The sequence below is a fragment of the Theropithecus gelada genome, chromosome 6 (assembly GCF_003255815.1).
Source record: "Theropithecus gelada isolate Dixy chromosome 6, Tgel_1.0, whole genome shotgun sequence".
Taxonomy (NCBI): domain Eukaryota; kingdom Metazoa; phylum Chordata; class Mammalia; order Primates; family Cercopithecidae; genus Theropithecus; species Theropithecus gelada.
Window position 1 is genome coordinate 109,068,169 of NC_037673.1, and position 16,242 is coordinate 109,084,410.

A 16,242-nucleotide genomic window follows, 5' to 3' on the forward strand; every position below is an offset into this window, starting at 1 on the left:
CATTATTACATCTCCAAAGACTCTGACAGTAATTGTTTTAATAGCATCATCTATCCAGTCAGTATTCAAACTTGTAGTTGTTTCATGTCTTTTTCACAGTTTATTTGCCTCAGGGTCCAGATAAGGTCCGTGAATAGGAATTAGTGTATCTCTGATGTCATTCTAATCTGTATGTTCCTTCTTTTTGTTTTATGGACACTTAGTTATTGAAGAACTAAAGTTGTTTTTCTTTTTTCTTTATGGTTTCCTGGGGTTTTATTTTTGGTTTTGTTTTTTTAGTCAGTATCTCACTCTGTCACCCAGGCTAGAGTGCGGTGGCACAATGACAGCTCACTGAAGCCTTGAACACCTGGGCTCAAGCAATCCTCTCGAGTAGCTGGCACTATAGGTGCTCACCACCATGCCCTAGGCCTCCCTCTGTTCCCCCGGCTGGTCTTGAACTCAAACTGATCTCAAGCAGCCCTTCTGCCTCAGCCTCCTGAGTTGCTGGGATTACAGATGTGAGCCATCATGCCTGGCTTCCAAAGGTTTTTTTTATAGTGTCTCATACTCTCGGTTTTGCTGATAACTCCCCATGATATACTTCAACATGTTTCTTTATAATCTGTATGTCTTATAAATTGGTAGATTTCAGTATCTGAGAATATTCAAGAAGTAGAATCAGTCAAGCTTAGGGATTGGATATGAGTGTTTAGGGGGAAGGAGAAGTCAAGAATTACTCCTAGGTTTCTGTTAGGCAGCTAGAAGGGTAGGCAATTTAGTAATAACGCTAGATAAGGAGGAGGTTTGTGAGAGAAAATAAGAGTCTAGTTTTGAAAAAAATGTTAAGTTAAACTTTAAAGATGTTAGGTCTGAGACATCAAAGCAGAAATGCAGCTGGGTGCAGTAGCTCACGCCTGTAATCCCAGCACTTTCGGAAGCAAAGGCAGGTGAATCACTTGAACCCAAGAGTTTGAGACCAGTCTCGGCAACATAGGGAGACCCTGTCTCTACAAAAAATACAAAAAAAAATTACTCACCCATGGTGGCATGTGCCTGCAGTCCCAGCTACTTGGGAGGCCGAGGTGGATTATCTGACCCTGGAAGGTCAAGACTGCAGTGAGCTGAGATCATGCCACTGCACTCCAGCCTAGGCAACAGAGTGAAACCCTGTCTCAAAAAAATAAACACACAAAGTAGAAATATGAGGTAGGCTATTAGATTTGGAATTGAGAGGAAGGGTAAAGAATTGGTAATTAAAGGTATTAAAGATTTTTACATCCCCAGTGAGTATACAGTGAGAAGATGAATACCTAGGCTAAAATTCCAAAGCAGTAGAATAATATTGTTCCAAAAAAGAGGGAAAAGTTAACAATTTCCACAGTTGCCACGAGGACTAAAAAATCACCTTGGGTTTCACCAAAAAAAAAAAAAAAAAAAAAAAAAAAAAAAAAGTTCATTGCTGATCTTGTCAAATGCAATTTCCTTGGGCCTTCTTTCCTACTATATTATATTGGAGTGAGCTGAAGTTAAATGGAAGGTTAAAAAGTAGAAGAGAAGCAGCCAGGCATGATGGCTCACACCTATAATCCAGCACTTTGGGAGGCCGAGATGGGCAGATCATGAGGTCAGGAGATCAAGACCATCCTGGCCAACATGGTGAAACCCGTCTCTACTAAAAATACAAAAATTAGCTGGGCATGGCGGCGTGTGCCTGTAATCCCAGCTACTCGGGAAGCTGAGGCAGGAGAATCGCTTGAACCCGGGAGGCAGAAGTTGCAGTGAGCCGAGATCCTGCCACTGCACTTCAGCCTGGCGACAGAGCAAGACTCCATCTGAAAACAAAAAGTAGAAGAAAGCAATTTTAGCTAACTGTAAAGATGTCTAGATGTGAACTGCCCAAGAGAGAAAAGATCATTAACTGATACAGACTATAAGTTTGAGAGAAAATTTATTTCTGTTTTTTAAGATAGAAAAGATGAGGATGTTTGAATGCTGATGGAAAGGAGCCAGTAGAGAAGAGCTGAAGATCACTAAGATCAAAGAGAAATGAGAGAAAGGATCCAGAGCACATCTAAAGGGATGGACCTTAGATAGGAGGAGGGGAACTCTGATTTCACAGCAGAAGGTGGAGATGGATATATATGCAGGTAATTTTAAGGTTCTGGTTAGCAAGAAGTTGAGGAAATTTTGTCTGTTGGCTTCTATTTTTCTATAATGTAGAAGTTATATGCAGTAAGAGAAGAAGAGCCACAGTTTTGTATAATACAAAATGAAGGATATCAGAAATAGCCAAAGAAAGGAGAGCTGACAAGGGAAACAAAAAGATGGCAGTTATGGCATGGAGGGTCTAGGTATATTGGTGACCATAAATGTATATCGACAGCATCCTACTGAGTTACCTAAGTTTCTCACATGCTCACATTTCTTGAATGCTGCCCGGCACTTCATGTCAGGGTGTAGAGAAAACAGACAGTTGGATTCATCTGTAGTTGCAATGTTTCCAGACAAGTGGGATAGAATAACTGCAGTGCAAAGCTGTTAAAAACTAGGAAGAGAATTATGAAAGTGATAACCAAAAGAAATCCAACCTGAAATATATAGAAATATGTTGGATTTACTAGTCATTTCAAAGAAGCAATGTCTTACTTGTGGTCAGGAGTTTGAGACCAGCTTGGTCAACATGGTGAAACCCTGTCTCTACTAAAAATACAAAATTAGCCAGGAGTGGTGGCACATGCCTATAATCCCAGCTACTCTGGAGGCTGAGGCAGGAGAGTCACTTGTACCTGGGAGCCAGAGCTGATAGTGAGCTGAGATCATACCACTGCACTCTAGCCTGGGCAACAGAGCAAGACTCCATCTCAAAAAAAAAAGCAACGTCTTAGAGAAAGTTGAAGACCAGGAAATAAAAGGAGCATGAAGTAAAAAGTTGAGGATGTATGGGTATTTATAAAGCATTTAACGTGGATTCTACAGGAAGGTTGGATAGGAAAAAGGACAGTGGGAAATAGGGTCTCACACAGTTTGACACTGAGAGTCAGGAATGACACAGCAAGTGCTTCTATCTTTGGACAGTGAGCAAGGCTGATTCAAGGGATGTGCAATCATGACTGACTTAGCAGGTCTTGAGGTTGTGAGAAAGTCCATCACACTCAAGTTTCTGAAGAATTTAGTTATGAGTTGGGTGGGAAACAATTCTTAGGAAGTTATTAACCATTTCTTGTGGATAGGGAGACTCTGGTCCCTCTGAAAGTCACTCTGAAAGAAGTTGGCTCAGGTCTAGCCTTAATAAAACACCCAAGAAAGATAGATTCTCATGGACCAAGTTCTAGGCTCATAGAGAGTACGGGTATGTGTACCCCTTGGTATCTCCTAATAATAAATACATCTGAATTTCTCCTGAGACAGATGGGGAATGAGGAGTGTCTCAAAATCCAGGAGCTACATAGGAAGATAACTAAGACTGAAGCTTAGAAAATATTTGGTGTCTACACTGAAATGAATGTCAGAAACATGTTTTATTGTGGAAACAAGTTTTCCCTTGTTTCGTAATTAAACCTCCTGTTTTCTTTTGTTTCAAGTAGTACATTAGTTAGCTATTGCTGCATAACAGATTGCCCCCAAAACTTAACAGCATTACTAGACACTTATTTTTGCTTCTATGGATCACAAATCCTGGTGCAGCTGAGCTGCCTGTCTCTGGTTCAGGGTTTCCCACAAGACTTCAGGGTATTGGCTGGGGCTGCAGTCATCTCAGGGCATAACCGGAGGATCTGCTTCTAAGCTCACTTATGGCTATTGGAGGCCTCAGATCCTCATTGGGTGTCAGCCAGAGAGACATCAGTTCTTTGTTACATGGGCCTCACCACAGGGCAGTTCACAGCATAGTAACTGGCTTCCCTCAGAGGGAACAAGAGAGGTGCCCAAGATGGAAGCCACGTCTTTGTAACCTTACCTTGAGAGTGCTTCTCATCACTTCTGTAGCATTTTATTCACTAGAAGCAAGTCACTAAATCTAGCCAAGACTAAAGGGGAAGGAATTACAAAAGGGCATGAATACCAGGAGGCAAAGATCTATCCCGGAGGCTACCTACAAACAGTAAAGATATTTAGACATCTTCAAAGATTGTGTGTTTGCTTCAGGACAAAGACTCATTTCCCTTCTATAGACCAAGAAAAAGGTTCCTTGTCTGAATTTACTAAAAAAGCCCCAACTATCCTCCTTAGCCTGAGTCTCGGTCCCTCAGATCTACCTCTATTAATTACAACCAGAGTGAGCTCCTTATGTTCAGATTTATTTGTAGTTCTCCCTCCCCTTCCTCTCCACACACACACAAACACAAATATACCATGTTCTTTCTGACCCTTGCTTATGCCTCTGCCTCTGCCTGGGCTGCCTTGTGGCTAATCTCCCTCATTCTTATTATTAACTAAATTACTCCTCATGGTTCAAGTCCAAATTCAGATGCCACTTTTTCAGGAACCAAGACTGAATTGTGCGTCTTCCTGTGTGTTCATACAGTTTCTGTCAAAGCACTTACCCACACGTATTTTCATGTTCAGCTTCTCATCTAGATACTGTGTGTAGTGTGGTTGAGAATGTCTTAGTTATATCCCTGGTGACTAGCATACTACCTGGAAAGTAGCAGGGGCTCGGGCAATATTTGTTGCTTGGTTGCATGTGGATTTAAAGACCATTCCAGAAGCAGTCAATAGCTGGTGGCAGTGGAAAGAGATGTAAGATGAGTCTTTCCTTGATGCCTCTTTTCCCTTCCCTAAGGAGGATTAGTAATTAGTTTTGTCCTAGAAGTGTCCCTGAAGCGTAAAGAGTCCAGACCCACAAAGGAAGTAGAGACTGGAAAGGGGAGCCACTCTGGTCTCTGGGCTAGTATTCTCAGTCCAACCCCAGACTTCCCTATGTGAATATGAATAAAATGAAGAATGGATTTTCTTGCTTTTATATGGGGACATATTTTTTAAAACCTCTCAAGTTAGGATTTTTTAAAGATCACTTTTATTGAAGAAAGATTAGTGTGTGATAAAATGTATCCATTTTAAGTGTACAGTTGAATGAGTTTTGACAAATGTAGTTTTCTCTTAAAAATGCTGATCTAAAATAGCTAATTATTGTGAATGATGGTCTAAAATAGTTTTGTGTACTAGTCAGGAAAACCTCACCTTAGCTTATAACATGACTTATACAGAAGTTCTAAGCAGCCCTCATAAAAAATAACTTTGGAGTATCACCTATTTAAGGACTTTATAACAAATTTATAACAAATTTGAACAAGGAATTTATGAAGAATTCAGAAATCTCTGTATGAGCACTTAATTATTACTTGGTAAAAATCCTGACAAATCACTTAGGAATGCATTGTTAGCAGTTTCCTATGTTGTCTACCAAAGTGGAAATTAACTGGCAAACAGTTTAGGTTGCTAGCTAACAGAGAAGAAAAGTTTCTAATATGTCACCATAGCTAGGCTCATAGGCTCATTCCTATAGTCCCAGCTACTCTGGAGGCTGAGGTGAGTGGATCACTTGAGCCCAAGAGTTCAAGGCCAGCCTGGGAAACAGTGAAACCTCATCTCTAAAAAAAAAAGAAAGACAGAAAAAGAAAAAATCACCAAAAGTGAAGTTTATGCACAAAAGGAAATTATAAGGTGTGTTGGTTCCAAAATTCTACCCCTTGTACCCTCTAGAGTAGGAGGTGCCATCTCACGGTCCTCAGAACCTTTTACTCCCATTGTGGTTTTCTCTTCCCTTCTCCAATTAGCCAGAGCATATATATCTGAAAGACAACTCGGATGATGTCCTGCATCTTGACATTCTTATGGATTTTACTAATAGCTCCTCATTTATTTATAATTCAACAAATATTTTGTGGATACCTACTAATCCTAAGATCACCCTTGGTACTAAGAATGCAGCAGTGAACAGAATAAAGTTTCTGTCCTCAAATAACTTACATTTTAGCTTTTCGTTTTACAAGGTTGAGAACTGCAAAAGAGTGCCTGCAAATATTGCTGACACTATTCTTAGAGTCATTTCCTTAATTATTAATGAATGGATTTAGCTATGGGGTCCCAGATATTTATCTGCAACTCCAGCTCATGTCCCGAGTTGCATCCTATGTTTTCAGATGCCCATTGGGCATTCTTACTGGATGTCAGATTCAAAGGTGAGCTCAGTTCCCAAATGAAAGCCATCGTTTATTTCTGAGTTTCCAATATCCATTAATAGCATCATTACTTATCCATTTATCCAAGCTTGGCACCTCCAAGTTGTCCTTGACTCCCAGCCTCTTTACTCACATCCAGTCAAGTTATTCAAGCCAATTAATTTGACCCCCTGAATATCCTTCAAGAGCATCCCCACTTCTCTATTATCACTGCCTTAGTTTGTGCCCTCAGAACCACTCAACTACTGAAAATACCCTCTCCCTCATTTCCTACCTGTGATCTCTCCATGCTGTTTTTAAGACATAATTCTGATTGTACCATTCTCCTACCTGAAGTCCAGTGACTCCACAGCTTGACAGCAACGTCTTTGAAATGACACAAGATACTTATTGATTTAACCCAATCTTTATCTCTGACCATACACCTTGTGTTCTATTCACGTTACATTGGAACACTCCACGCTCTCCATATTTGTACCTTTGCACAGTCTCTTCCATCAGTCAGTCTCCTGTCGCAAAATGCCTACCTTAACTGTTACTGATTTTATACAGCCTCTAATAGTCCCTAAGCAGTAATTTCTTTCTTCCTGTTTTCCCTCAGTATTTTGTTCATTCCTCTACTGTGGTGTTTATATTATATTGCACTGCAGTCATTTATTTTTTTCATGTCTTTCTCCAGTAAAAGTTTCAAACAGCCCTTTCTAAACTGTGAGATCTTAGAGAACTTGGACTATAGCAAATTCATACTTAGTTTTCTGGCAATTTGGAGCATTTCAGAATTTGAACATTCCTTCATTGCTTTTCATCAGTGAACTTATCTGAATGTGGTTTTATTTATTTTGATCTATGAAAAATTACTACCCTAGAATTTCTTCAGTCTTTGGTTAAGTCCATACTGCAGTTTAATGCTCATATGCAAGAAATCCTCTTTTCTTTAGTTTTTCTCTAAAATATACTTAGTAAGCTTATAAGTAAAAAATAGTTTGAACAGTTATAATGGTCATACTTTTTATGATGTATTTATTTCTTTATCATAAAGACACTTCATTTGGAGTACCTTAACATGAAGTTATCTGTATTTACCTATAGTCTAAATTATACTATCTATAATTTGCTTAATTTTTAGGGTTCAACTACACGAATGGACCACGAAACAGCCAGTGTTTTGAGTTCTAGTAGCACACACTCTGCACCTCGAAGGCTGACAAGTCATCTGGGAACCAAGGTAACAGAAGATTAGAAACCCTGGTCACTAATGCCATGAATACTTTGCTAAGACATTCTTGGCCAGGTGCAGTGGCTCACACCTGTAATCCCACCAAGGCAGGTGGATCACTTGAGGCCAGGAGTTCAAGACCAGCCTGGGCAACATATCAAAACCCCATCTCTACTAAAAATACAAAAATTAGCCGGCGTGGTGGCACACACCTGTGGTCCCAGCTACTTAGGAGGCTGAGGCATGAGAATAGTTTGAACCCAGGAGGCAGAGGTTGCAGTGAGCTGAGATTACACCACTTTCTAGTGGAGAATTCTGATTCACAGTCTCTTAAAGAAATGACATCTTTTTATACAAAGAAGCATAAACAAAGGAAAAATCAGGATTATAAAGAGTGCCAGATTACCTAATTTTTAATTCTTTTTCAGTCTTTCCATCCACTTATCTGCAAGAATACTGAGTTCCAGCCAAACTGGCTCACTTCCTTCTTCCTGAAGGACTTTACACCTCCCTTCCTTGCCTGCACTGGTGGGGACCACCATAAATGTCTGTCAGAATCCTAGCCAGCCTTCAAAACTCTTCTTGGGCTTTGCTTTTTTACAAAACATTTTCTGATTCCCAAAGTCCTCTTACCTCCCCATGTGATCCATCTACCTCATTTGAATCACTAACAATTTGCATGAACCTGCCTTTTGGAAATAAAGAAATGTTTTTTTACTTGTCTTTTGCTGTGTCTAAGATGGTGCCTGCACGTGAGTAAATATGTATTGAGGTGAATGGAAAAGTTGTTGAAGTTGAGTGTTATTTCATGCTGATAAGTGAGTTTCATTAGAGTATCTTTCTTAGATGCTAGCAAATATTTTAGGATTTGGGAATAGTGTTTGAAAAGAAAATACTTACTTTAGACCAGATGTGGTAGCTCACGCCTGTAATCCCAGAAATTTGGAAGGCCGAAGTGGGTGCATCACGTGAGGCCAGGAGTTCAAAACCAGCCTGACCAACATGGTGAAACTCCATCTCTACTAAAAATACACAGTTAGCTGGGCGTGGTGGCACAGGGCTGTAATCCCAGTTACTCGAGAGGCTGAGGCAGGAGAATTGCTTGAACCTGGGAGGCAGAGGTTGCAATGAGCCAAGATTGCACCATTGCACTCCAGCCTGGGGAATAAGAGCAAAACTCCATTTCAAAAAAAAAGAGGAAAATATAGTTACTTTATTATTTTAAAGTCAGAGATTTTATTTTATTATTTTTTATTTTTTGAAACAGAGTCTTGCTCTGTTGCCCAGGTTGGAGTACAGTGGCACGATCTTGGCTCACTGCAACCTCCACCTCCTGGGTTCAAGTGATTCTCCTGCCTCCGCCTCCTGAGTAGCTGGGATTACAGGTGCATGCCACCACGCCTGGCTAATTTTTTTTGTATTTTTAGTAGAGATGGGGTTTCGCCATGTTGGCCAGGCTGGTCTCAAACACTTGACCTCAGATGATGCACCCATCTCTGCCTCCCAAAGTGCTGGGATTACAGGCGTGAGCGACTGCACCCGGCCCGTCAGAGATTTTTAAATTAACTAAGATGAAATGAAATTCTACTATTACTAAACAATATAGTTTTGGTTAACTCGAATTCCATTAATTGTTTTCACAGCATACTCTGTATACTCTTTCTTTACTGTAAATAATATAATAGCTCTTGGGAAATGTATTACTGAAATAACTAATGTTGATTTAAGTAATGATTTTAGAATAATCAATGATATTCTCACTATGAGGCTTAATCCTGTTTATACTTCTTGGAACCTCTTATATGCCAGTAACTGTGCCAGGAGTTGTGTGTACATTATCTCTGGTCCCCTCCAAAATTCTGTGAAGTATTCATATTTCTCTAAATGAGAAAACAAGCAAAAAAAGTTTTAGGCATGGAAATTTAATTCCAGATCTGTCTAACCTCAACATGTAGTTTTTACTGTAAAAAAAATCTTGAATATTCAAGAGCACTATTGTATGAAAACTGGCAATTAGAATACTGTTTCTTTTTGAAGTCATTTATGCATGATAATATTAAGACCCTAGTATGTATTTTGAATGCCAGCTACTGTCCTATACATGTATTATTTTATTTCAGGTTAATGGAGAAAACATTGTTAGGTAGGTAAATTTCTCCATTTTGCAGCTCAGAAAGCTGAGGCTCAGAGAAATCAAATAGCTTGACAATAATAGCACCACAGCTTGCTCCTAAGAGGTGGAGCCAAAATTTGAGCCTAGCTCCAATGAAAACCCATTTATCCACAGTCCTATACTGCCTTCCTAAAATTTTCATATCTAAAGGTATGTGTGTATTTACACATTTAAAGCAGCATTTCTAAACCTCAGCACTATTGGCTAGATAATTCTTTGTTGCGTTGTAGAATGTATAGTAACATCCCTGGTGCTTACCCACTAGATTGCCCTAAAATACCTGTCCTGCAATTGTGACAACCAAAAATGTCTCCAAGATGTTGTCAAATGTGTCCTGATGGGGGCAAAATTGCCCCGAATTGAGAACCACTGAGTTATGGAGATGATGCATTCTTTATATAATAGCCTCTTCTTTTATGTAATACCCTGTAGCTTTAAAATGAGTGGACCATGGTCCAGGATAACTGGGTGCCATTTTCCTGTTTCTAATCGGCTTCTAAGTAAATACTTAGAATTTATTGTCAGAGAGTAATTAGTACTTACTGGTTGCTTTTTAAAAAACTGACTACAAATCCCAGCTCTCACTCTGTATGATCATGGCATTTTCCTTTTTATGACAAAACATTTTAAAATTTATAATCATATAATTTTAACAGTATTATCATCTGACGAGAATTAATGATTGCTAAGAATTAGTACTTAAAATTGTTGCAGAAATGTTTTCTATTTATTGCTTATGGGTATAGATTAAAAGAAATAAGATAAAATTTTAAATTCTGTAGAGAATTTAGCTAAACTGCGTTCTCTATGTATGTGAAATCAGTTGTTTTTCCCTGATAATAGTCAGTGGATTAGCACCAACTGATCTAGGCAAACAGCACTAACAGTTAGTGAGTATGCAAAAACCTACTTTTTCTTTTAATACTGTATTTTACCACTCATATTATTTACTCACATAAACAAACTGGTGATGATACATAGATTTTGAAATAACACTGATTACTTCATCCTGGAAAGGTTTTCGGGTTTTTTTTTGGGGGGGGGGTTGTTTTGTGTTTTTAAAGTTACAGTAAATATCCCATTCATCACTTAATTGGTTTTTGGCTTTTGGATATTAAAGTCATAATTTTGTTTCTAAACTCATTTGGCCCACAGGTGGAAATGGTGTATTCATTGTTGTCAATGCTTGGTACTCATGATAAGGATGATATGTCGCGAACTTTGCTAGCTATGTCTAGCTCCCAAGACAGCTGTATATCCATGCGACAGTCTGGATGTCTTCCTCTCCTCATCCAGCTTTTACATGGCAATGACAAAGACTCTGTATTGTTGGGAAATTCCCGGGGCAGTAAAGAGGCTCGGGCCAGGGCCAGTGCAGCACTCCACAACATCATTCACTCACAGCCTGATGACAAGAGAGGCAGGCGTGAAATCCGAGTCCTTCATCTTTTGGAACAGATACGTGCTTACTGTGAAACCTGTTGGGAGTGGCAGGAAGCTCATGAACAAGGCATGGACCAGGACAAAAATCCAAGTATGTTCTCTTTGGTGTACATCATAGTGCATGTTTCAAAGCAAATGTGAGATTTTTAAATAGAAAACATTTTTAGTTAATATGCTGTCTTTATGACTAAGAGGAGGAAATTCACATCAGCCATTTGTGCTACTATCATGTTTAAAAGATTAAGTCTGTATTTCCCTAGAAAAATTTAGCAAAGGAAATGTTATGTGCACTACTGTAAGAACAGTAAGTCAAGAGAAATTTATACAGTCATAGCATAGTAGGGCCTTAGTAGAGCTAGAAAGAACTTGAGCAATTATGTTGCCCATCTTTCACTTCATAGCTGAAGCTCATTTCATAGATGAAAGTGACTTTACGTAAGTTCCTTCAGCCATTAGTGTACAAACCATAATATTTTACATTTGCATATCATTATATTCAGGAGACACAGAGCATCGTTACATCTGTTATATTATTTGCCCCTCACAACAACCTAGTGAAGTAGGAAGGGAAGGTATTATCTCCATTTTACAGATGAAAAAACAGGCTCAAAAGAACTGAAGGACTTAACCATGGCCCTCACACCTAGTAAGTGGTAGACCCAGGAACAGAGCCCAGATCTCCTGACTCTCAGCTCAGTGCTTTTCCTGCTGTACCATCCAGCTGTAGACAGTGGGCCCCAGTTGCTGGGAGTGATAATCCACCCAGCTCTTCACTCAGGAGGGGACCCTTAGACACCAGCCCCGCTCTCTCAGGAGCAGCACGGGAGTTAGGACCTGTGGGGATATAACTTACTTCATTCCTGTAGCCAACAACCAAAAGCAGTAAGTATGTAAGGTAAGACCTTCCTTTCACCTGACAAGAACTCACACACACACACACACACACACACACACACGTGCACTACAAGTAGATGATCCTACTGTATCAGCCTATTGATGTGAAGAGGAGATGATGCAAACATGACTTATGAAGCTGTAGCAGATTTTTTAAAGCTTGGGTATGAAGATGAATTTATTTGAAATCTAAAAATGTTGAAGAATAAGAAAGGCCAGGTGTGGTGGTTCATGCCTGTAATCCCAGCACTTTGGGAGACTGAGACAGGAGGATTGCTTGAGCCCAGGAGTTTAAGACCAGCTGGGCAGCATAGTGAGACACTGTCTCATTTTTAAAAAATTTTAAAAGAATAAGAAAAAAGGGATTGCCTTTCATACCTATTTGTCCTAGGGTGAGAGAACTAGTAAGATTTTTACTGGGAGAACATTGCCTTCCTGGATTGTTTTCTTTGGCTATCCACAATTATGTAATGACCCACATTTTGTACTCTTGATATTTGTTCTCAAAAAATTAAATAGAATAAAATAATATTTCTTTTGAGATTTTTTAAAAAAATTATGTCAAATGAGTTTTGAAACCTTGTGCATAGTATTGAATGTGGAGGTACATTTTCTTGGACACCCTTTTTAGAAATTTCTGTTTACTCTGTAGTATATCTGTCTAACTTTTTGTATTAGAGATCACATTTGTACACAGCCATATGCTTTTTTTTCTGTTTGTATTGAGATATGGTCTCACACAAGCGCCCAGACTATAATGCAGTGGTGCAATCACAGTTCACTGCAGCCTCAACCTCCCAGACTCAAGCACTCGTCCCACCTCAGCCTCCTGAGAGTATCTGGGACTACAAGCATGCGCCACCACAACTGACTAATTTTTTTTTTTTAAAGAGATGGAGTTTTGCCATGTTTCCCAGGCTGTTCTTGAACTCCTTGAACTCAAGGATCTGCCCACTTCAGTGTTCCAAAGTGCTGGGATTCCTGGTGTGAGCCACCTCACCCAGCACCATGTGCTTTTAACCCACACTCATGATAGTAGTTTAAATAGAAATTATAAACAGTGGCTCGTACCTGTAATTCCAGCACTTCGGGAGGCCCAGGCAGGAACGGCACTTAAGGCCAGGAGTTTGAGACTACCCTAGGCAACATAGCAAGACCCTATCTCTACAAAAATTTTTTAAAATTAGCTAGGGGCTGTGGGGTATGCCTGTCGTCCTAGCTGCTCCGGAGGCTGAGGCAGGAAGGTCACCTGAGCCCAGGAATACAAGGCTGCAGTGAAAGCTGTGATCATTCCACTTGAGCCTGGGCAACAGAGCAAGACCCTCTTTTGTTTTTTTTTTTTTTAAAGAAAGAAAGAAATTATAAACAAAATTAAATCATTTTATACCAAAATGTTTTTATTATTTTGTATACTCAACATAATTTTAAATTATTAGCTATGTGAGTAATAGCATAAACCTCCAAGACTTATTCTAAGAGACTTAGTCAAGGGCAGATGAGTGGTAAACATTTTTATGGAAACAAAGCCTTTTGTTCTACATTTGTAGTATTTATTCGTCCTTTCAGCAAATATTTGATCCACTAAAATTCCATGAATTAGGGGTATACTAGTGATCCCTGCATATTTTTAAAGTACGATAAACATCATTGCTCTTTAAATAACAAAGCATTATGGTTTATGTTGATTTTATTTTTCAGTGCCAGCACCTGTTGAACATCAGATCTGTCCTGCTGTGTGTGTTCTAATGAAACTTTCATTTGATGAAGAGCATAGACATGCAATGAATGAACTAGGTAAGACAAAAATGTTTTTTAATGCCATAGACAATTACTGGTGGATTTTTAAATCATGGTAGAAATTCAGTGTAGTAAATAAAGATTTTTAGTCATTGATGAATTATGATATAAGGCCACCAACTTCTGCTATCAGCTGCTTCCTCTGTGTAGCAAAAAAACGTACCCTGGTTTCCAGCAGAGAAAGGATCCTGAATCACAGCAACTGCTACCCTGTCATATACTAACTTTTTCAAAATCGAAGCCAGAGATTGAAAAAAAATGACAAAATGGGTCACTCTTTGTCCCTTTTGCCAAAGTAGACTTTGTGTGTGCCAGCTGATGAGGATGTTAATTTGAATTATTTTGAAATGTGGAGCTAGTGTATTGTGATTGAACTCAGTCACTTTTGATGAGCATCAGAGGGAATTATTATTAAGATTTTCATTTATCTTCATGGTTATCGGTACTTTACAGGATTTTCATCATAAGCAGCCTGGTATCTTTGAAACTGGTTAATATAGAAAAGTATTATGCTTTAAGTCAGAAACATTTCATTAACTTTGGAATGATTACTCCTTTAGGTATGTATTTTCACGCACTAAACCTTATATAACCAGCAGTGCACTCCATTTTTTATATAATTTTTGATTTGTAGGTTCATTTTGTACATGTGGTATTTATAAATTGCATCATGCTGAACCATCTCATGTGAACTGGATCTCTCTAGTCATGCCACAAGCAGGAACCATACACTTAATTCCCATTTTAGTGTAATTGTGCCCTTGCATTTTGTGCCGTTTATGTTACATTATGTTCCAACTCCCACTTTATATTCCTACCCCCTCATCGTTTCATTCGTCATTTATCTTAAAAGTGATGAAGTCATGAGACTCTTACACAGAGAACCTGAACAGCCAAAAGTATTGTCCTTCAGAGTCATCACTTTGGGAGGCTCTGCACCTTAAGATTTCAGGCCTGCCCTCTGGCCATGCTTTCCTTCCTAGTGGCCTAGCAATTGGCCTCCCTGATTCTCTTTCCTCCCCCTGGTCTCCTGTGGAATCTCAGTTAATCTTATGAATTCTCCCCTCCTTAGTACAATCTCAGCATTTGTGAACATTTTAAATTTTTTAAAATGCTAATCATAACAGGAAGGGGATAAAAAATCATGAATAAACAGGAAAACATTTAATTTTAAGATACCTCAAAAGTTATTCTGTAAATGTTCCTGTGTTCCAGTGGACTGTAGACTAGGACTGAGACATTAATTATCTGGATTTCAAAATAAAACCTAGACTCAGTATTTGTTCCTCTTCCTTCTTCAGGTAGGAAGGCTACCCGGGGCATTTCATCACAGGAGCTAGGGCAGGGGCTTTCAGGTGAGGAGCAGGATGGGGCCTCTGGGGGTGTGACTGCTGGGGACATAGCCACAGGGGATTACCTTCTTTTCACTCCTTACCTCCAGATTTGCACTGGGGCAGAAGGAGGATTAGGGTTTGTGGATTGCAGGGAGATAATAGTATAAGACAGCACAAGGTTTTGGCATTAAGGGATAAGGAAAAAAGAAATCCCAAATAGGTGAAGGGGAATTCCTTAGTTCAGTCAGCTGGGATGGTCGTTTGTACATATATGAAGATTCTACAACTATCAGTCATTTACGTTTGCACTTATTAGTATTAGAAGTTTTAGACTATAATTTCCATGATGTATGTTTATTGATTCTCAAATCTACCCCAGAAACTGTGCTAGGCACTAGATTTTTATAATGATTAGGACCTGGTCCTGGCTTTCAAGGAACTCACGGTTTATTTGCATTAATATTTCACAAAATATCTTAATCATAATGATCACCCAGAGGCACTCACCAAACTGCAGATTTTCTGGCCTTGTAGCAAATAGAATCTCCAGGGGAAGGGCCTAGGAATCAATGTGATAAGTGGCCTGGCTGATTCTTATGTTCAGGAAATTTTGTGAAACACCAATAGAATATTCTTGTTGAGCCTGTGATATTTATTTTAGAACAAGGCATTTCATGCCAATGGTGACTATCTAAACCACATAAAACAAAAGTAATATACTTTTTAAAATTATCAGTCTTTCTTTTGTTCATAAGAGTCTAAATTAAGGATTCTGTTGAATGTCACCTGAGTCTGTTGGTGCTCTACTATCGGTGGTTTTACCCTATTGGGCAATACTTTGGTCTGTTTAGACCACTGTTTGCTAACAGGCACCAAGAAAATTGTGGAAGGACATGTTCATCATCTTTGTGTTACCATGAAACATCCTGATTTTTCTTAGAGCAACCACTTTTTAATTGTATCAATCCAGTCATGAATTTGCATATTTTAGCAAATCCATTTATAGTTTTAACCTATGAAGTCTATTCTATGCCTCAGAATTCTCTGAAATCTTTTCATTTGTGTGAAATCAAAAAGCACTTCCTCTTTTATCTGATAGTCTAAATTTTTTTGAATATTCTTTTTTTATTAGCCATGTTCTTCCTGAATCTCTTGATATCTGCCACATTCTTATTTAATCTTTATTTTCAGTATCAAGTCCTAAGATTTTTAGTTTTTCCATAC

At 38.9% G+C, this 16,242-nt stretch overlaps 1 protein-coding gene across 16 annotated transcripts in view; it reads left to right on the top strand.

The window, feature by feature from the left end:
- The window catches only part of APC (APC, WNT signaling pathway regulator), a 144,319-nt gene that overhangs the window by 106,432 nt on the left and 21,645 nt on the right, over positions 1 to 16,242 (top strand). For 8 of the 16 annotated variants that reach the window (XM_025387550.1, XM_025387548.1, XM_025387553.1 and 5 more), the window contains 3 exons: positions 7,288 to 7,386; positions 10,706 to 11,084; positions 13,586 to 13,681. In XM_025387550.1, coding sequence (XP_025243335.1) covers positions 7,288 to 7,386; positions 10,706 to 11,084; positions 13,586 to 13,681 — 574 coding nt within the window. Of the gene's footprint in view, positions 1 to 1,948; positions 2,130 to 7,287; positions 7,387 to 10,705; positions 11,085 to 13,585; positions 13,682 to 14,985; positions 15,040 to 16,242 lie in introns of all 16 variants that reach the window. The other 8 variants (XM_025387558.1, XM_025387559.1, XM_025387560.1 and 5 more) reach the window with 3 other exon arrangements.